Source organism: Drosophila sulfurigaster, chromosome 2R (assembly GCF_023558435.1).
Source record: "Drosophila sulfurigaster albostrigata strain 15112-1811.04 chromosome 2R, ASM2355843v2, whole genome shotgun sequence".
NCBI lineage: Eukaryota > Metazoa > Arthropoda > Insecta > Diptera > Drosophilidae > Drosophila > Drosophila sulfurigaster.
In genome coordinates, this window is record NC_084882.1 from 8164255 (window position 1) to 8186074 (window position 21820).

The following is a 21820-nucleotide window of genomic DNA, read 5'->3' on the forward strand; positions in this document are numbered from 1 at the left end:
AATTTACGCACTCACAAACACGTACCCGATAAAACACACGCACACACACACTCACACATATTTGCAGATTCTGTAAACAAAAGGGAAATGGAGAAATGCAGAAAAGCAGAAAAGGAGCGAATCTACAAGCGTTGCATAGTTGCCCTGCGAAGAAAAAGTGACGGTCCACTTCAATGAGGCTGCCAATGGGGCATGCCACAACACGCCGCATACAAAATTGAATTTCAATAGCATCGTCACAATAATTGTCAAGCCAGCATGTGTTGCATACTTGAAGGCGACAGCGCATTGTGCACTATTTGCCATGGTTTCATTCTATAGGCACTCTTTGGAGTCCCATTGTTGTCTTTATACCCAGTACTCGCAAAATCAGATGGGTATATACAATGCCACATATACTTGCTCTAAATACATTTCGTACAGGATATTTTTGGCTCAGTATCGCATCTTAAGACAACTGCACTTTATCCGGCGTTACTTTTGTTGTTGCTTACAGCCAACAACACGAAACCATTAACGCCCTCCAGTTGCGTCGAAGTCAGCAGCAGAAGCGGCAAGAACAGCAAGAACAGTCGGTGGCACACAGAGCGTTGCATTTGGCATACGTGTAAATCGTAAATATCCGGCACAGAACGATATGAAAGCTGTGGCAAGGGCAGCACCCTGACTACGGCTCAGTGCGGCAATAACAAAAGACAGAGAGCGAGAGACGCCACTTGGGCATTACAATACAGTTTGCGGATACAATCGAGCGACTGTCTATATGGAAATACGAGTACTTCTATATGCAAAAATACGAACCAATGCGAATGTGTGTGCGGCATCATTGTGCCTGCGATGCGAACTTTATGGTGCAGTCCAATTGTGTCAACAGAAGAAATTCGCAATTTTATAGAGCAATTCGATCCGGTAACGGATTTTTCCTAACCATAACTGCTACCAAACGTCCTTTCGAAGTGGGCAAGCGCTTAATGAATGCGTATTAACTTGACACTGGCTTTACTTCGACCTAATCGCTCTTAAAAAAAACAACAGTCGAGTGTGCTCGAATGTGAGCTACACATTTTCAAGCAAAACAGTGCGGTATTATCCTTAAAATATACCGAATTGAAATCGAAAAACTACAAAGCTAATAAGATACCCGCTTTTCATTTTCATTAAGAATAAAAATCAGTGCTGTATTTTTGTTAAAATATTCTAAAATTAATATATTATAATATATTGAAAAGTAACAAAATAAACCAAACGCTATACATATTTTGTATATCAATACACAAAAGCATTCATATTATATCATAGAGTACAATATCTACGAAATTGTCAAATAAAGCAATTAAGAACCGATAGCTGCAGCATTGTTCCATATTAAATTATTTCATAAATAACATCTAAGTTTTTACCTGATCGCACTTATCACATTGATTAGAGAGTGTGTCCATGGTCGGAAGTGGGAACTCAAAAAGCTAAAACAATATTTATCTACGTGCTGTCATAACAAGTAATGTACACAAAAAATGGTATCTCTATATTTTAAAGTATCTAAAATCTATACAAAGAAAAAATCTTGATTTTGATCTTGATCTTGATTTTCGATCCTAAAAGAAATAATCTTGAAATAAGATTTTTAGGTTGACCAATGAAATAAGATTTTTAGGTTGACCAATCTTAAATCAAGATTTTTTAATTTCAATTTTAATATTTTTCCATTCTTGAAACAAGATTATAATCTTGAATTTCAAAATTGGGCAATGTAGATTTTTGTAGATTTTCGATCTTGATTTAAGAATAAACCTTTTTGAATCAATTTTGTCATATAAATAATCTAGATTCAAGATATTATTCTTGATTTTAACACGTTTTTTTCTGTCGAAGATGGTTCCTTCTGCCTGTAATTGGCATGAAGACTGATTACCCTTCTACCTTATGAGTAGCGGATATAATTATATGCTTTTTTGAAATGTCAAATCTTGTTTGCATTGTAGCAAATAATGAAGTTTACGTCATTTCCATTATTGTCCAGGAGCACCGATGCAAATTTTCTTTCTCCATAAATTTCTGAAAGCCATTAACAACCCATCATTTTACTTATTTGCATATTTGACAAGACCTCACGTGACCAGGTACAAAAATGTATTGTATATATGCGAGACCCATGTCCGTTACTTTTTACTCCTCGCACTCTATAGAAAATACGAATTGGAATCTTTGCTGACATTCTCTCATGCTGATGTTGACGCGAATGCGAATGTGGATGCGGTTGCTTATTGTCAACGGGTGTAATTTTCACACTGCTGCATCTGATGCGACTGCTTCGCTTCTGTTGCCTTCAGCAATTTCTGCTATCCAATCTGCTACTCTTTGTCTAAGTCCCCGTCACCGTCTCCTGCTTACCATTCCTTTCCTATCTTGCCTAGCTGGGGGCTTTGGTACTCACGCTTGATTTGATTGCGCTGCTCCTCGGATGACATATCTTTTTGTTTCCGTTTCTCTCATCTTCCCTTGGTTATTTAGACTTTGATACTGCATTTTTGCATGATATTCGTAATATTCATAAATATTTATGAAGCAACAAAACAAAGAGGTGCTGTCAGAGATATGAGATGCATTTAAAGACACATTCTCTCTTGTCCTTCCCATTGGCAAATATAATCACGCAAAGTGCAGAAAAGGAATAACAATTAAAAACACTTATACAAATACAAAAGACTCGTATGCTGTTGGTAAAATGCTTTAAATTTAATGCAAAAAAGCCAATTTGCACCCACATACAGATCAAACATTTTGCGGTGCAAAAATTCATGTCGAAAATACAACGTTCAAAACATTTTCAATTTGTGGTGCAACTGAGTGTGTGAGTAAGTGAGTGTGTGTGGGAGTGTGTGTGTGTGGAAATTTGAAAACCACATCGAGTGCAAAAAAAGGTTTATTTGCCACTTTGTATCAATAAATATATACAATATATGGAAAGGAAATAAAAAGCCAATGCACGTACGTTGATTTACCCTTTAAAATGGCTTAGTCCAAATCGGGTTGTCAAGCTCAGAGCGATAATTTAAAATATTGTAGACACATATATAGAGTGCATACAGAGTATTCTAGTTGAAGTTAAGTTGGCTTAATTTTCTATTTTTGCATGCCGAAAAATATGCTTTGATTTTCGATTGCTGACAATCTGTCGATTTCATTTGTATGCGTGTTCATGTGTGCTTTGCTGAAAGTTTTGCAGTCAGAATGCCAATTTGATTAGTTGGAAATAGTTGTTTGCGGCCTGCCACGAATCTTTTGCGAATGGCAAGTTTTGAAGTTATCATATTAAAAAAATTCTCTCTTTGGCATCGAATTTGACAACTTTTCGCAGAGACATTATATTTGATTGCCATGATACTGCAAGTTAAATAAAACCCAATTACTTCACTATTTCTATAAAAAAAAGCATGAGATAATTTAGAACTCTCAAGCAACAAAAAGTTAAGTATACACAGTACATATATAGAAAGTACTTATTTTATTTAAACCAAATGTCTGACATACTTTTACAGCTTGCCACTAAATAAAAGTCTGTTAACATCTCTTCCATTTTCGGGTTTTTGTCTGCTACATTTTATAGCTGCTAAAAGAATTGAGGGCAATGACAACAGTTGTCGGAAACTTGGCTTGCGTTTTGCTTTTTTGTCCCCGCGCCACATACATAAAAGTCGGAACGGCAACTACAAAAATTGTAACGAATTGACTTTTTCACGCACTGCATTATTTCGCTGTGTTGTAACAAGTTGCAAGCAAATTCAAGCGCAAATATTAAATTTGGCTTTAGTGTTGAGGTGGTGGTGTCTCTGTTAAGGTTTCCCCTTTAATAATGTTTAGTAACGCCAACAATAACAATAAGCGAGCCATCAGAAGTGACTAAAAGCGTATCTGCGAGATACCAATCATAAATTTGGACTGCACAAAGTAAACTACTCAGATGTTGTCGTTCGTCTTCTGCCATAAATTATTTCATATTTCATTTCCCTTTGCGTGCTGCACAGTACCACAATATAAACATTGAAATAAATGTGTCGGAGCACTGTCAAATGTATACGAACTGTCTGCCTGTCTGCCCCGCGGCGTTGCAATGAAATGCCAGCGTTTTTTCCCCCCCGTTGCAATGAGCCAAGCCCCAATGCGGGGCCAAAGTAAACATAATAACACCAACTGCAACTTGAATTTCTTTGCGGCCCTTGCTTTAACTCATCCATAGACTTCTGTTAGCCAGATGCAAGCCAAGTGTATATACTCTTAAATTGTTGCTAGTAAAATGAGAAATGTCGCCAGAACTTCCCTTGTAACTGTGTCAAGTCTTTGATCTTTTTCTTGGTACGTTTCAGTATATTTTGAGTGCATAGTGGTCAGACATCTATTCTCTTATGTATGTGTGTTGTATATTCGTTCTTTTATAGGTGGCAAATGTGACTTGACATCGTTCTTAATAAATTGACATCAAAGATTTTCAAACACGCCACAACTTTTCGAATAATTACAATCAATTGTTTTACACACAAATATTTTTATCTAGGTTCTATTGTCTTAGCTATCAGTTATTGTCAATGCACACGTAAGCCTGTGGAAGACTATTGAAAGCACTTAACATTAATATTGACGATTATATTTTCAATTTAATTTAATTAATATATTCTCTCTCTCTTTGCAGGTAATTTCAGATGCTCAGCAATGAAATTGTAATTGTAACTAATTAGTGAGTACTACTGTATTTTTTCTCCCGTTGCACAATAGAACCAGTCATCTACTTGTTTAAAGCACACGCCTCCTGGTCGTCTTTGATTGTAGGCATCTTTAATTTCTGCACTGAGTTTACCGGGTCTGCCACTTGGCAAAAAGAACCACAGATCGTAGGTTGGATTGTAGGCCAACTGGAGCACTTCATCTGAAGGTTCACTATAAGAAAATTCCACTTTGAAATCGCTTTCGGTTTTTCAAATTTCACTCACCTTTGTATTGCTGAAATGGCAGTTATTGCCAGAACGAAAAAGAGAATTACAACGAGCGTTCGAGCCATTTTAGCTGTTAACTGTTTACCTTGCGTTTCACGACTGTCAGCGCATTCAGCTGCTGACTTGATATATAAGGCCAGTTTGGGGCCTAATCTCGTGTTGTAAATAGTTTCTAGTTTGTTATTAACAAATTGTTTTGCTTGGTGCATTTTTGTTTATCAGCACTCGACGTATGACGAAATTCTAATGCACTGACAGAAAATTCTTAAATAAAAATATATTGTCGATGTTAGTTAGTTATGCACTCAACGTACTCAAAACCATTTTTACACTTGGCGTGAGAAACATGATCTCCACCCTCAGTGTCTAGACGCTTTCATCCTTATTCGTGGCTTTTACGGTTAATGTCCTGCGGTTATTGTCGCATACTTCATAAACTTGTATGCACATAGTATTCCATCCTTTAGAAAAGCCAGTTAGCCCTTTATTTCATGACAAGGATTCTTAATTATGAGCAACATGAAGTTAATCGCACTTGAGTTTACGCTTTATAGTAATTTCACACATGAACATGAAATATTGAACATTTTGTACACTTTTTACATGGAGCCTATTGACTATATTTATACCCTTTTATATGCATGGTTGATAACAAACAATAACTTTGATTTTATTGAAAAGGTACCTAGTAAAAAAGAATTACAATTGAAATTAAAGTCAGTCTGGCTTCTGTTGACAATAGATATACTGAAGGGGTTTTATTTTGTTCAACAATAACAACACTGATAGGGTATTTTATGATCGACACGCGCTGAAAAGCTTCACTTTGTTGATATTGCATGCCATTTTGTCGACGTCATTTAAATTGTATTTATTTAACATTTTACAATTATTCCTGTCGAATTTTCCACTTTGCAAGCACAAAGACAATTCAATTTGCAGCTTCATTTTATTTTCTTTTCATATTTTGCGGTTATTTGTTTATCAGTTTGTGTCACGTGATTGCTGTAAGTTGACGCCGATAAAGGGCGTAAACATTTCAACAAAAAAATGCTTTAATAGTATGAGTGGCTTTATCATTTAATATTTTTGATACGGCAACATTTATTTTATTTAATGCATTTCTATGTGGATGAGCCCACATCTTTCTAAGCTAAAAGCTTTTGGAATATGAGAAAAATTTATTGAATAAACACTTGGAATAAACACATTATGAGCTCTGAAAGGCGCCATCTACTAGTTGTTGAGTAAATAAATAAACACAAAAGGGAGTAAGTCAAACAAAAGGGTCCACAAGTTTGTCTGTGTTAGTATGCGTGTTCGGTTGTGTGTGTGTGTATGTGTGTGTGTAAAACAATTGTTAGCAAACCATCAACAACAACAATAAAGACAATTGTGTGCATGTTTTCTGGATTTTTGTGTGTGCTACTTTAGTTATGCGCCTACATACATATGTATATCTGAGTATTTGTTTTTGCTATGCCACGCCCCCTTGACATTATGCTAGCACATATTTTAACATTCTATGTCTTTCTCTATGCTTTCATTTGTCATGATTTGTTGCGGCCTTGCATGCAATAGCATAATAAGCCAAGCGAACACATTGACACAAAGTCTGTCAACTGCCCTCCTCCCACTTTCCCCTCCTTTTCCCCGCCTCCTATCCTGTCCAATTCGCACCGAGGGAAGTGGCAGTTAGCACTCATGCGGATCGTTGCACGAGTTGCTGCACGACTCGCCTCCATTGTTGTGTCACATTGTTGCACATGTAAAACAGCAGCAGCTGAAGCAGCAGCAGCAGCAACAACAACAACAGCTGGGGCATAGTACGTGTCTGGCATGCATCTAAAAGTTTGTGTGTGCTCGGATCTTGTTTATGGCAACAACAAATGTGCATTCTGTGTTTCAAAATTTAATTAAATTATAATTGGACACTTTGTGCATATGTATGATAGTCAGCTTTCAGTTTCCATTTATATCAAATCTCAATTAAGTTACCTCTAACTGGCCAGTTTTGTTCACCCCACAATGGACAAACATTTTTCGCCAAAACTAAAGCTTCTAAGCAAGCCACAAACGCTGTCGCTCTCCTTCTCATTGTTGTTGTTGTTGTTGCAGGCATCAGCACCAGGATGGCGTATACGTAATGCGTTAAACGACTTGTCTAGCCTATTGTCCTCGAAAGCCTAAGAAAACAAATCCCCACGGGCATAACAGCAGCCTCAACAACAGCAAATGCTGCTGCTGCTGTCCAAAAGATTAGCTAGCATTTGATTAAAGTGCGAACATTTACAAAAAAAAAAAGAGTCGAGCACAATGGGACCCATGAAATCAAATCAAATCAGCTAAAAAAAAAACAACGAAAAGATAAATAAACTGAGGCTAACAAAGGCATGGCTAATACCCAGGCCGTTTGTCGTTTTCCGCACAAGGCAAGTAGGTTTTTTTGCTCCATTTCAATCAGCATTTTTCAGGCACCAAAAACAAAAACAACATAAAAGAAAACATCAAGGAAATGACATTGTGGAAAAACATTTGACCATGTCACACAAAATTGAATTTGGTCCTCAAACAAGACAAAAAGTCAAATTTAAAGACTCACCGTTTTTAACCTACTAGAAAAACACACTTGAACGCGTTACATAAATGTTGGTGATTCAAGAGCTACTAATTTATTAAAGTAATTGTGCAATAAAAATTAATTAAATAGCTGAAATATTTCACTGTTTACACTGATTACATTTTTAAATATTGAGGGTGGATCAACTCTTTAACTTTATTCTAGACTTCCTTAAATTGTTTTTAAAGCCCTTGTAAAGACCCTTGTCATTGTGTGTTATGACAGATGGCTAAAAGAAATAGTCTGGATGGATTTTTATATATGAAGTAAGTTACATTTCCAAAGCCTAGTGGATTACCTTACTATGATTTACTACTCCCAGGTTGCAAACAACAAAAACAATACTTTTTTCATGTTTTTGTTGCGCAATATCAGCTTATAAGGAAGAAATTCCATTTCATTTAAATTTACGCAAGAACTTGTGTGCAATAAAAGAAAATACGCAAGTGACGCAGAAAAAATTCGAAAAAGTGGGGTCCAAAAAAGTCCACTTAACAAGAAAATTGTTTGTATAAGCTGGCGTTGAATTAAAACCTTATGGCCGCTGCTTGTTAAGGCTTAAAGCCAAGTTTCTGAGCAGCTGGATATATCCTATATACACTTGCATATATCTGAGAACGAATTTCACATACTTTGCACATTTTTATGACCCTGTGAAGAAAGCGCCCCGAACCCCAACTGTCGCCAATTATGCCATACACCCTCCACAATTTGTTGACCAGGTTTACGAGCGTTAAATAAAGAATTTTTTCAGTGATAAAAAGAACAATTAAATTGCTTCGACTAGGGCTGCGTCTTCAAATTTATTCAACATTTACTTAAATTCGATCTGAAGGAAAATAACTAGAAAATGGTGAAGCATTGATTTGCTTTATCATCGTTTTCAAGCCATTTCACTTCATTTACTTCTTGGAAACTCACTGCAAAACCGAAACAATGTCAAATGACGGAGCAATAAGTGATAAATATAAGAGTTCACGAGTCCACAGGATTGGCCAGAATCGTCGCTAGCCTTCATCATCATCATCATCGTCGTCGCCATCATTATCATGAGAATGTTCAGTATCAGTTGTGCTTCATTGTGTTTGATTTGGTTGAGTCGGGCTGCTGTTATCGCATGTTAACACTTCATAGGAAATGCTTGCCTGGTCCTTGCTTCATCATTGCAATGACCTTTATATAACTGAGCGACTTCTTTTGGCCTCTTTTTGCACCCAGAGATCCTTGGGGCCAATACGCTTAGTTAGCTGTTAGCCTAGCCAAACCACACACAAATACACACACACTCTAACACCCCAAAAGCCGCATTTACACCCAACCCCTCATCAGCCCGCTTCTGCGTGCAAAATGTCAAAATATATTTTAGTTGAATTTATGGTCATTGACCAAAAGCGCCGGACAGCTAGCAAGCCAGGACTCTCCACAGTTATTCAGCTCCTTATGTCCTAGGCAAGGGGATTTTCTCATGTCCGTATCTACGTGTTTACGTGTGTGTGTTGTTGTTGCTTGTGTCTTTGCTTATTTTCGGGATTTACACCATCCACACTCTGAGTCGTGCATTTCGTCCAGCGTCTAAACTGAAAATATTATGCTACATTTCATTAGGGAGCACACACGCACACATTCCAGAGCGGATGAAGCGAGTTTGCCTTGAATGTTTTACATCCACTTAAAATAGATTAGCTTTCAACGTTGTTCTTTAAAAAAATAATAAATTACTTGCCATAATTTCTGGTTGGCCTTTTTCTCCTGCAACTGGCTGGTCTAGCATTTGGGTCTGCAAATAATAGAAAATCCATTGAAAACATAAGCAACTGTCAATGATTTAATGCCTGAAATCACAACCATTCACACACATACAGTTTGATAAATGAAATGACAAACACTTTTTCAACACACACACATACTCAAGTGTCTCGAATACAGAATAAATACATCAATCCAGATAGTTCAGAAGAGGCAAATTGATGGTAGCACCTGACGCAAAAGGTTCTAAACTATGATAACTTATGATTGAGCACTAAAGTTTAATGTACACTATTGTTTATATAATATTTTAGTTTGCCATAAGTTTGCTATAAGTTTACCGCGACTGGGGGCCACCAACGAAGAGAAAACACCCTTTACGAAAATTTCAATGAATAGATATAAAATAATAAATACTTTAAATGAGTCAATACTCATATTATAATATTAGCACATTAAATTATCAATTCAGTAGAAAGCGATCGGAAATTCAAGCAAGAAATTAGTTTCCTGTGCTTTTTGTCCTTTGATACATTTTAATAGACATAATTTGCCATCGGCAACTAAAAGTAAAAGCTTTAAACTTTTGCAAATATTACCACAAAATTTCAGCATATTTTCATTTAAATAGCATCCCAAAAATATGCTGCAAAACATTTAAAATCTACTGTTGGTTAAAGGCATGACGTGACTGTGAGAATACCGGACTGAGAGAGTCAAAAATAATTTACAAATGCCGTGCAATAATCGCATTGGCATGCTAAAATATAATAAGCAGCAATTTTATGCACAGAATTTACACAATTTACGTTGTAAATTTCAAAAAACCAAACCCGCGCTAACCTCTCCTTCATATAGAATTTGTGTGTTTTTGTATGTTGCATAGCCTGCATTTGTTCAAATGATAATAAAATGCAGCAGGGTAATGTAATTTATTACTAGCCAGTGTGTGCAAGCTTCCATGTTGTGATATTTAATTTTTATATTTCCGGTTTTCATGCCAGCCACATTGAGCAAACGGTACTTTTACGATACACGTCATGGTCATGGCTTATGTTGTACCTGCATTTGTTTGAGTATGTGAGTACTACGAATGGCATTTGAATGGTCCTTTCGGCAGGCCATTTGGTGTTCTTCATTGTATATAGATTTGTGTGCTTTCGAGTAGCCCCTTGAATTGTTAGTCGCAAAAAAAGGTAAATGGCATTATCAATGCGAATGTTCTTGGCTTTCATAACCGAGTGACAACGGTACATTTTGTAAGCTAACCCGACTCATGCAGGAATGTTCCTTTAACATTAGCAGTCGATTTTATTGTATAAAATGAATATGTCACTAAGTCATTTTGCATTATCGGTCTTAGGTTTTGCTTAATACTTATTTTTTGAGTGTATACTGTTGTTATTTCTGTTCTATGGGACATAGAGTTATTATTATAGAAGGTTGTTATTTCTATTCTATGGGACATAGAGTTATTATTATAGAAGGCAATTTAGTTTAAATTGAGTAAAAGTTTCTGGCTGCTGTCGAACGACTTAGTTACTGACTACTGCTGCTGCTGCTGAACTACCGATGTCAACAACTTGTAATTGATAGCTACGTTCCATTCAAATTACTGCTAATGGGAATCTACAGCTACCTATCGATTTAGTAATGCTAACCCATAGCAAAGTCTATCTGTTACACATATTATAAATCAATGTTTTTTATTCAAGGTATATGAATAAACTATTTATGGTTCTAGTTTAATTGAGTGTCTGAAAAATTTGGCTAATTGCCATAGCAACAGTGTCGAATTGCTTAAATAGCGTAAAGTCAGTTGGCCAAATGAGTTAGTGTTGTAGTCATGCCCGAAGCAAGTTGTTTGCTTTTGTTGTTGAGTCATGTTGTTTGCATTTGCATCACGTCTAGCTTCAACACTACTCGGCAGCTTGTTGGCAGCTGACCTAGCAGCTCCCACTGGACTACGTACGTAGCAAACTAAAGAGGCAACTATAGGAGTGCATTTTAACGAAATTCTTGCTTATCCTTACACCTTTCAGCCTGTGGCGATAATGAGCAGCTCACCTGTGTTGGCTGCTACGAGCCAACTTGCTCTGTCCCCTATTACCCTGATGATGAATGTCATTACTTTGACATTTGCAAGTTAGGTTGCGGTTGCAAGTATGGCTATGTTCGTCACGATCAATCCTTTAAGTGTGTATCTGCTGTCCATTGCGAATTCATTAGCAGCCATAAACGATATCATGAAAATCGCAATTAGAAGTAAGTTATTGAGTGAATCTAAAAATGTCACCTTCAGTTGTAATCATGTCTCCACTCGTGTTGCAGTTCTTATTTCTGATATTTTTAAACATGTTTTATTCGCTATTAGCGCAATCTAATGATAATGATGATGATGATGAGGTCATTGGTGAACTGCAGAGCAAAACACGTAAGTTTTTAAGAAAAAGAGTAAGAAAACTAGTTTTTCCTTTAATGTAAATTTCTTGACAGTATGTCTACCAGATATCACCGGCGCAATTACGATATGTGTAAAAAAATAAAATTTGGCAAGTCTTACGATAATAAAATAAATTGTAAGGACTTCTTGAATTGGAATCTCTCTCGAATTCTGTGAGATTGCTGTTTGCACTTTAATTTGAATCTGCAAAGAATTTTACGGCCATGTGGAGGTACCTTATTTTCACAGTTTCCATTTGCTGTTCTATTTCTCTTGACGTTTTTATGGTTGCCAACATCAAATTGTATCTTGAGATTCACAAAAAAAACTTTTATTGTTTACTTTTCGGAGTGCTTTAAATTTACGAGTCTTTTCCAGAGAGCGAGTGTGAGGATGTGATATGTGTTCCATCACAGTTTGAGTGCGGTTTTGTCTGGTGGTTCATAAAGCATATAATGTTAAATCTTAAATCTCAGTGGCGCACTCGTAAATATTAATTTACTTGCTTAAACTTGAGGCTTTTGTGGCTCACTCTAGTTGACTTTTGGCTGCCAGCGTTTTGTATCTTACTCGCAGATACAAGTATTATGGCTGCCTTCACAGTAAGCTAAGTGGCTTGTCATATGCCTGACACCTGTCTTGGGCCAAGAATGCTCGATTTTATAGGGCTTTAAGTAGCTGTTAACTCGAATTGCATTCAATTTATACAATGAAATAAAATGGCAATATTAAAAAAGTGCAGTTGGTATGGAAGTAAATATTGCACAGTTTTGCATGAATTTACGAACTTCAACGCCCGCAAATATGCAACATTGTTTAATACAAATTACTGTAAATTCTGTTGAACACGGTGAATTTGCAAATAATTTTTCAGAGCCGCTTAGTTACATAATATTTCAAATGGAAGGAAACAAAATGGCATAGCACAAAACACTTATGAAGAGAGTGTGCACTAAATATTTAACAAAAAAAATACGCACACATTTAACATAATAAACTCTCATAATGCCATTGTACGTATGTATGTGTATTTCTGTGTGTGTATGGGAATTTTCGGGCGCGTGAACATCCGACAAATTTGCCCACTAAATGATTACTATTATTATATTATTACGGACCGCTGCCACCATTTTACCTAAAAGAGAGCTGGGCGACAGGGGAATTTGTTTGGTGGTTTTGGACCTGTGGCTATAGCGTTGTTGGTTGGTCATAGTCATGTAATTTTTTTTATGTCTGCCTATAAAAAAGCAATTAAATCGCCGGCAAAGTGCTTGCTGCTGTTGCACACACAAACATGAGAGTGTTATTATTTTGATGTTGCTGTTGCTGGATGATGATATGAAGGCCATTTTAGTTGCGTTGGCCAAAATGGTTGCGCGAAAATAAAATTAAATTACCCATTAGTGGTGGATTTTCGTCTCATTTTGGGCAAATTGCATTTTATGCGCATTTACGCTCTGCTCATTAATTTATTATTATATTTTTATTTATTATTTTTACAATCACTTGATAAATTCCCTGTAGGAAATCGTATATCAGAAATTATGACCACCCAAATCATAATAGTCACCTGAAGCCCGAGGCTATTCCTCTTTAAATTTGTTATCGAAATGAATGCTTTATGCCATTGTTTTTGCTATACTCGTATCTGTTCTTGTTGGGTTATAAATTCAAAAGTTTTCATCTGTCTAGCGGTAGACCACCTTTACTTTTGCTACATGCAACTGCAAATGGTTTCAATGGTTTTTCTCTCACTTCACTGCGTCTTTGGCTGGGTCATTTAAAGATGAAACTTTTGGAGCATGTGCACATTACGAGTTCTCGCAGAACTTTAAGATAAAGCCTATCTGCTCCACAATCCCAAAATGTTCTTAATTTCTTATGAACCACCCCAAAACAACTGCCAATTGTTTAATGAGCTTCTCCGTTGCCCCATTACAGTTGTTATTGTTACTTGCTCTGATTCCGTTCCGGCCTTCTTAACGCTTGTTGTGTTCTCAGCTTGTGGCAGCGGAAATGGTTAGATAAGAGAATTCGGCAAAGTTGCTCGTTTTAATCGAGAAACTTTTATTCACTGTGATTGCATATAAGTACTTGAATACACGAAACTCAGAGCTTAGTTTCGGCTTAACTTAGACATCCTGGCAGCCACAACACCATGTGTCGCTTGGTCATCTAGAAAACTTGGCCAACTGCGCCTAATAATTTTAATTTGAGATTGTTATGTTCGAAACAATTTAGAGTCTGAAACTATTTGAAGCAAATACCTCCAATTAGTGCACATTCAGCATTCCAATTAGAATTCCAATATGCAAGCAGTCATTGAATTCCATGCAGCCTGAAAGTATGCAACGAAATTTATGTCAACTGACAGTCAATTTACTTACATCGTATTAATGAAAGGCCAATAATTGAGGCAAATATCTGAAGAGCATGGTTAATAACTGTTGAGCGAATGCAATAAATGAGAGTGCGCATTTCAGTAAGTAAATAAAAAAACCTGAAAAGATGCGCAGATCATGTCCAGAGCGTTGACATGCCTGAAGATTTCACAGCCGACGGGCCTCGAATGCTGCGCGCTGCTCAAACGAAAAATATGCATTTAATCCTGTTGTTCATTTAATTAATGTTGAAAACAAATAAACACCCACTCAAACACACACGCTGATGTGGGGAAGGAAGGTAATAAATTGAATTTTAAGCCCCACGACGGCAATGAAAACGAGTAATGAAATTACATTCAACATTTTTGCACTCGCATTTTAATGTTTGGACTTTTGCTCTCTTCCCGAACCGCAGGTATGTGCCCTCTCCAAGCGCGCCGTAATACTTCAATCCTCGGACATGCTGGCCTACAATGAACTCCAGCCTGTAGCTATGCATCAGGCGAGCAGGAGCAGCAACAGCAACAGCAACAACAATAACAACAACAACAATTACAATGTGGGCGGGAGCACAGCCATTACCTCGAAATCTTCAGCACCACAGAACATAATAGCCAATGCAGGCCTGAGCTATGAGGATGTGTTGAATGATGACTTTCAATTCGACATGGACGGCCACGATGTGATGGTCTTTCTGCACATACAAAAGACGGGCGGCACTTCCTTTGGGAGACATCTGGTGCGCGATTTGGACCTCAAGGTAAGTCACATTGTCACCATTTTTTTGCCTTTATATGTTTTACTAATAACAATTTCGTTGCAGCGGCCATGCGAATGCCAACGGCAGCGAAAACGCTGCTACTGCTTCCGTCCGCATCGTAATGAGAACTGGCTCTTCTCCAGATATTCGACAGGCTGGAAGTGTGGGCTGCACGCTGACTGGACGGAGTTGACCAGCTGTGTGGACGTCGAGCTGGACAAGAACGAGGGAGAGACGGCAAAGCGCCGATACTTTTATATTTCGCTGCTACGCGAACCGATCTCACGCTACATGTCCGAGTATCGACATGTGCGTCGCGGCGCCACCTGGAAGGGATCGCGCCACTGGTGTCTGGGTCGCCAGGCCACAGCCAGCGAACTGCCGCCCTGCTACAAGGGCAAGGATTGGCTGGACGTGGATCTTGATCAGTTTGCTGGCTGCGAATCAAATCTAGCCGCTAACAGGCAAACACGCATGTTAGCCGATCTCGCTCTAGTCGGCTGCTACAACAAATCATCGATGCCGGCGCACGAACGCGATCGCGTCATGTTGGCCAGTGCCAAGCGCAATCTGGCCGCCATGGCCTACTTTGGACTGACGGAATATCAAAAGGTGCGTTCATCGATTTTCTATGTTCTAATGCAAATAATGATGAGGTGAATATTTGTACCTTACAGATGTCCCAATACATTTTTGAAGAGACCTTCAACCTGCGTTTTGCCATACCCTTCGAGCAGCACAATGCAACCATTTCGGCAGCTGCTGTTACGAATCTGCGACCCGATCAGCGGCGACGCATCGAGAAGCTCAATAGCCTGGACATTGAGCTGTACGCATTTGCCAAGAATTTGCTGTTTTCAACGGTAAGTACTTTTGTATGAAGTGACTCTTAATTAGCTAGCAAGCTGCAAGATGAAGAATAAATCCTATCCCTTTAAAAACAAATAAGGGAAGCAGCTCCTAATATTATGTGAATCTCCTTTTAATATGTGAAGAACTAAGTTCATTTCCCATTTTTATTAAAAAGTATTTATTTATTTAAAAGGTTAGCTATAATTAAAATTAATACGCTATTGGTAAAGCAATGGCAGCGAAGGGGTTCAGCTTATATTAAAAAGTAATTTAAATAAATTATTCCATTTTCATCGGCTTAATGTGATTCATAGAAATACAATTTAAAATTGAATTAGGAATTAAGTGATGCTCATTAATTGTTTAAGTCGATGTAACGCAACCTGTGATAAAGTAAGTAATGTGGAGAATATCATCTCATAACTTATGTGCATTAATTTTCTCGAACAGTGCCAAATGCAAACAGTTTGCACTCATTGTATGTTCTTCTTCGTGTATCTTCGACTTTTACATATCCGTTATTAGTTCGAAGATAATTGGCTTATGTACAAATACAATAATAGCTGATAGTTTCCACATCGAGGTGTTAACCCCAACAGATTCTCGGTTTCTAGTTTCTCACATATCGGTATAACAAGTTTGTCCGGATGGGGAAATCCGATCCTTATGGCCGCTTTAGCTGCACGTATCTTGCGCGTATCGTCAACGGCCCGCTTACTGTCTTCTGCTAAGGTCGATGACTCATTGTCAGTCCTTTAAGGCCTTTGTAGCGCGTTAGGGTGCGAAACCCCTTAACAACGACCTTTCTTTGTAGCGATCGTATTGTATTGACATCGCCTGGCTAAAGGTTATTGTTGCGTCGCAGACATAGACAACGGAATGGCGTCATCGAATTAATGGATCCCATATGAAATGAATGCGCCTTCTATTAGATGGCGTTATATTTGGCGCATTGAAAGGGGAATTAATTCTGTTTATGCTTCGTCAGGCATGGGAAATTGTCGGCACTCTTCACTGGTAACTTACATTTGCTGAAGTTTGCTTTAAGAAGTGTAAAGAAATTGTATTAATTGTAGTTTGGCTTGTTTGTGTGTGTCTGAGCAAAGTTGTTTGTAGCATTGATAAAACCACCTAATGTCCTTCGCATTCAGCACAGCAGTTGTGCATCTCGAAGTAATGTCCACACATACGATTATAAGAAACCATCTGCCAGCTGAGCGTTTGACTAGCTGCGATTGCTTCGCACAGCGGGAAAAGGTAAAGTAAACAATTTGCTTTGGCAGTACGAGTTGTTATATGCATTGGCTTCTTATCGCATCTGCAAAGACGCAATCCATGTATATACAATGCATAAGCCACTCTATATACCTAGTTGTTGTTCTACGAAATACCTAAAGGAATTGTTGCCTGTACTTTGCTGACATTTTCCTTGATGTCATAACAACACAGCGGCAGCAGTTTTTCTGCGGGGCAACAAAAGAAACTATTGATATGGGGTGTTTTATAAAGGTGATTGATATCAGCAGTCGCAATTCAATTTATTGCAAACGCAAATCATTTTCCACGCAATTCAATTCAATTCGCGGCGCATTTTCTCGATTTTCCTTTAATTATGCGGGTTGAGTGCAACTTAATGCTGGTTGCCAGCTGTGTGCTATCGAAGGTGGGGCTAACGGTTATTTCGCCGATGTACCCGATACTCGTTACCATTGAGGTGATTGTGTCTAGGCAGCTGTGAGATACACACACACATACACGCACACACTCACGCAGCGATAGGGAGTTCCTTAGAGGATCTAAGGGATTCCGATGTCGTCTTGACAATTGCAACATTTGCGCGCGCCAAAAGAACATTTCTATAGTTCACAAAGATACAGATAAGGAGGCATGTGTATGACTGAGTGAGTGTGAGCAGTACGGCACGAACCACCACCAAACCACGGGACAAGACACACAACAACTGTGTGTGTGTGTATGTTACCCTCCCTGCTCAGTACCTTAAGATACCACGAGGGTTGTTTTTCTTTTCCCGATCGCCTCGTTGCGCTGTCTGCATTTGCGCAGTCGTAACTTTCAACGCTTCAGTTAGGTTTTGACAACAGATCGCGTAGGAACACAGCTACAGCAACACAGCTACAGCTACAGCTATAGGGGCAGGCGGGTTACGGTTGCGGGATACAAAAAAAAATTAAATTATAAAAACGAACGAAACATTATAGCTAAAACAACAACGAACCAAATACAGTACTACCTAAATTAAACGGACACAAAGCATTTGTTAAATATTTTATTATAAACAAAGTTAAAAGTTGTGTTTTACATTGTTCTATTGAGTTTTTGTTATTGACGTTGAAACAATATAAGTTGTTCTATAATTAAGCAAAGTGTTAACAACCAACGAATCGAAATACTACTATTATCCAACATGTCGTTCTCCAAAGCTAAATTGAAGCGTTTCAACGATGTGGATGTCGTGTGCGGCTCACCAGCTGGCTCCGTGCCCAACTCGAACAGCTCGGCAGGGTCCGCTGGCAGTGCCACGCCCACAGCAGCTAGTGCGGCTACAGTGCCGCCGCCAGAGCGAAAAGAGCAGATTGAGAAGTTCTTTAAGGATGCCGTGCGTTTCGCCTCCAGCTCGAAGGAGGCCAAAGAGTTCGCCATACCCAAGGAGGATAAGAAATGCAAGGGTTTGCGTCTCTTCCGTACTCCTTCGTTGCCACAGCGCTTGCGTTTCCGTCCAGCGTCTAGCCACACAGCTGAGACCGCTGGCACTTCAAGTGGCGCCTCTACAGCCGCTTCAACACCGTTGCACTCAGCAGCAACTACTCCAGTGAAGGAGGCAAAGTCCGCGAACCGCTTGAAGGGCAAAGAGGCACTGCAGCAGGAGATACGCAACAAGAACGAGCTCATTGAGAGCTATCTCAGCCAACTGGATGTGGTGCGTCGTCATGTTGATCAGCTGAAAGAGACGGAGCTGAAAATGCGCGAGGAGCACGAGCAGACCACGGCCAAAATGGATCAGTTGCTGCAGGCACTTAATGCCGAGAATCTGGGCCACAAGGAACGCAACGAGCAGCTGACAGTGGAGCAGACACAGCTCCTCGAGCGCTACGCCAATCTCGAGCAGCAGCTGCAACTGCAGCGCGAACAACATGAGCTGCAAGTGGAGCAGCTTCTGGCCGAAAACGAGGCTTACAAGCTGGCTAATGAGCAGCTGCAGCAAGTCTGCGAGCAGCAGCAAACAGCTCAAGATCAGCTGAAGGAGCAGCTCAGTGGTCTCCAGGCAGAGGTAGCCCAGGCACGCGACAACTGCAGCTCGGAACAGCAGAAGACCACACAGCACATGGAGCTCATCGAGGATCTGCAGTCGAAGAATGCGACGCTGCTGTCTGATGTGCTTCTGCTGAAGCAACAGATTGAGCAAGATGCTCTTGCCTATGGTCAGGAGGCGAAGGTCAGCCAGACAGAGCTGGAGTGTCTACGTGTGGAGCGTAACACGCTGAAGAACGATCTGGCCAACAAGTGCACGCTGATCCGCTCTCTGCAGGATGAGCTGCTCGACAAGAGCTGCGAGATCGATGCCCACTGCGACACCATTCGCCAGCTGTGCCAGGAGAAGGCCAAGCATGCAGAGCAACAACAGGCGGTTGCCAAGGTCCAACAGCAGGTCGAGAATGATCTGGAAAGTGCTGTGGAGCGCGAGAAGTGTTATTGGCGCGCTGAGCTGGACAAACGCCAGAAGCTGGCCGAAAACGAGCTCATCAAGATCGAGCTGGAGAAACAGGATGTCATGGTGCTACTGGAGACCACCAACGACATGCTGCGCCAGCGTGACGAGAAGCTGCAGAAGTGCGAGGAGCAACTGCGAAACGGCATCGAATACTACATCCAGCTGAGCGACACTCTGCAGCAGCAGCTGGTGCAGCTGAAGCAGGATATGGCCAAGACCATCACGGAGAAGTACAACTATCAGCTGACACTGAACAACACTCGCTCCACGGTCAACATTCTAATGGAGCGCCTCAAGAAGTCCGATGCTGATGTGGAGCAATTCAAGGCCGAACTGGAGTCGGTGCAGCTGGCCAAGGGAGCGTTGGAGCAGAGCTATTTGACATTGCAAGCAGATGCGGAGAAGCTGCGCCAGCAGCTCAACGAATCACAGAAGGCACTTGAAGCGTTGCGCAGTTCATCGCAGACACTGCAGAGTGAGGTATCGTTGAAAGAGTCCATGCTGCACGAGCTGCTTGCCAGCGAATCGGACACGTTGGCGAAATTCAATAAGATTGCTAACTCGTTCCAGGATCGCATCGATGGGGACGCACAGTTGGCTCACTACTGCGACATGTACAGCGATCTGAAGCGCAAGGACGAGACACGTGAGCTGTACATGGCCGACATGAAGAAGGCCCTCGACGAGTTCGCCACAGTGCTGCAGTTCGCCCAGCTTGAGCTGGACAACAAGGAGCAGCTGCTGTTGAAGGTGCGAGAAGAATGCGAGCAGCTGAAGCTCGAGAACATTGCCCTCAAATCGAAGCAACAGCCCACAGTGGCTATGCTAACCCCGAGTAAAGCAAACAAACCGAATACTACAGATCTGGAGAAGATTGAGGATCTGTTGATCGACTCCGAGCTGCGTGCCGAATGCGACAAGATCACCTCGTGGCTGCTTAACTCTTCGGAGAAGTGTGTGCGCCAGGACAACAACAGCGAGCTTAACGAGATCCTCAACTGCAAATCGCCCAAGACACGCACTCCTCGCACCCCGCACAGTCCACGCACACCGCGCACTCCCAAGTCGGCGACCAGCACTCCGAAGAAATCGCTGCTCTTTGCCAGCGGAAAGGAGAACATGCCAAGTCCGCCACAGAAGCAGGTGCTCAAGACGCGGAACATGTAGAGTCGCCAACGAGGACAATAGAATGATCACAAAAAGCTAACTTTAGGCTAAATTTTCAACTACATACATAATGAATTATTAGAAATACACATATATATTTAGTTAAGGCATGATGATGATGAATATGATGAAATACATGATGTACATTTGTTGCATACGACAATTAGAGGCAAACTCGTTTTGATTCCGACTTCCTTCATTTTTCCCAGCCAACAACCCTAGCGATGCGACGCAGATTGAACATGACACACGTGCGATGTGGCAAACGCACTCAATGGGAACTTTTTTTTTGTGTTATTATTATTCTGACTTGATGCACGACTTAACCGAGTTACCCAACTTCCTTGCCGCTTCCTCAGGCGAAGCGGAACGGAAGGGGCGGCCAAGAAAGGCAGATGTGCAGCTGCGCATGCGCTTCTTAAGGGTGGACTAAGGTACGACTCGTCACAACTACGACGCAATACAAAAAAAAAACAACGACATCAACAAGCTTGGGCTGTAAAAAGTGTTTCCATTCACTGCAATGACTTAAATCCGCTCGTAGGTCGCAGTCTGTGGCGGGATTTTTCCTTGAGTCCGTTGTAAACTCTGATGCCTGTTGCCCCTTTGTCTTTTGGTTATTCGTATTTTCGTTCTTTCAACAATCGCTGCTTATGACCTATGACATTTTGTGCACAACAATGCCCCGGGTAAGGTAAGAATTGTATTCTTGGCTGCCTCTAATTGCACAGCTGCACCAAGCGCAGCTGCAACAACAATTGAATTTCGATTTGCGCACAAGTTCGTTGTGTTTACTGACATAAGAAGCCTAGTAGCTTTTGGGAACTACCCAGCCAAATGCGCAGGGTGGAAGGATGGAAAGACTTCCTTTAGCAAAGAAATTCTATTATTTTTGCATGTAAGGTACAGTACACAAGTAACGATTTTGTACAAAGAATATGAATCTACTTTGTTCGTACCAAGTTCATGCTAAATCCATTTGTATATTTGGTTTAGCGAGAAAAGTATTTAGGAATGAATGGGATAACAGGTATGCTGTAGGATTCTTTAAAAATTCAGGTAGTTGCCTTTCAAGTATTTTAAGTATTTTTAGGCTCCTGCTGTATCTTGAATTTTAAGAATTATATTCT

The 21820-nt window shown here is 40.0% G+C and overlaps 3 protein-coding genes across 3 annotated transcripts; 2 read left to right on the forward strand and 1 right to left on the reverse strand.

Annotated features, from left to right (window-relative positions):
- Positions 1–4626: 4626 nt before the first annotated feature.
- LOC133835739 (uncharacterized) lies at positions 4627–5171 on the reverse strand. The gene is made up of 2 exons (XM_062265788.1): positions 4986–5171; positions 4627–4932 (listed from the first exon to the last, which is right to left on the reverse strand). Exons 1-2 carry the CDS (start codon positions 5051–5053, stop codon positions 4740–4742), a joined length of 261 nt encoding a protein of 86 aa, XP_062121772.1. The 5' UTR covers positions 5054–5171; the 3' UTR covers positions 4627–4739.
- A 5972-nt stretch (positions 5172–11143) lies between these two features.
- LOC133835740 (uncharacterized) lies at positions 11144–11938 on the forward strand. Its single transcript, XM_062265790.1, has 4 exons — positions 11144–11322; positions 11397–11619; positions 11686–11788; positions 11851–11938. The coding sequence occupies exons 1-2, from the start codon at positions 11238–11240 to the stop codon at positions 11615–11617; spliced, it is 306 nt and encodes a 101-aa protein (XP_062121774.1). The 5' UTR covers positions 11144–11237; the 3' UTR covers positions 11618–11619; positions 11686–11788; positions 11851–11938.
- Positions 11939–17867: 5929 nt separating this feature from the next.
- LOC133835722 (myosin-11) lies at positions 17868–20864 on the forward strand. The gene is made up of 2 exons (XM_062265768.1): positions 17868–20003; positions 20094–20864. Exons 1-2 carry the CDS (start codon positions 18219–18221, stop codon positions 20688–20690), a joined length of 2382 nt encoding a protein of 793 aa, XP_062121752.1. The 5' UTR covers positions 17868–18218; the 3' UTR covers positions 20691–20864.
- The last annotated feature ends 956 nt before the right edge of the window (positions 20865–21820 follow it).

What these genes read in the sequence shown, in the direction of transcription:
- LOC133835722 (XM_062265768.1), top strand. Translation starts at nt 18,219, where the DNA reads ATGTCGTTCTCCAAAGCTAAATTGAAGCGTTTCAACGATGTGGATGTC. An exon ending in CGCAGACACTGCAGAGTGAG is followed by an intron (nt 20,004 to 20,093) that starts GTATCGTTGAAA and finishes AACTCGTTCCAG; the next exon opens with GATCGCATCGATGGGGACGC.
- LOC133835739 (XM_062265788.1), bottom strand. Translation starts at nt 5,053, where the DNA reads ATGGCTCGAACGCTCGTTGTAATTCTCTTTTTCGTTCTGGCAATAACT. An exon ending in GCCATTTCAGCAATACAAAG is followed by an intron (nt 4,933 to 4,985) that starts GTGAGTGAAATT and finishes ATTTTCTTATAG; the next exon opens with TGAACCTTCAGATGAAGTGC.
- LOC133835740 (XM_062265790.1), top strand. Translation starts at nt 11,238, where the DNA reads ATGTTGTTTGCATTTGCATCACGTCTAGCTTCAACACTACTCGGCAGC. An exon ending in AGCAGCTCCCACTGGACTAC is followed by an intron (nt 11,323 to 11,396) that starts GTACGTAGCAAA and finishes TACACCTTTCAG; the next exon opens with CCTGTGGCGATAATGAGCAG.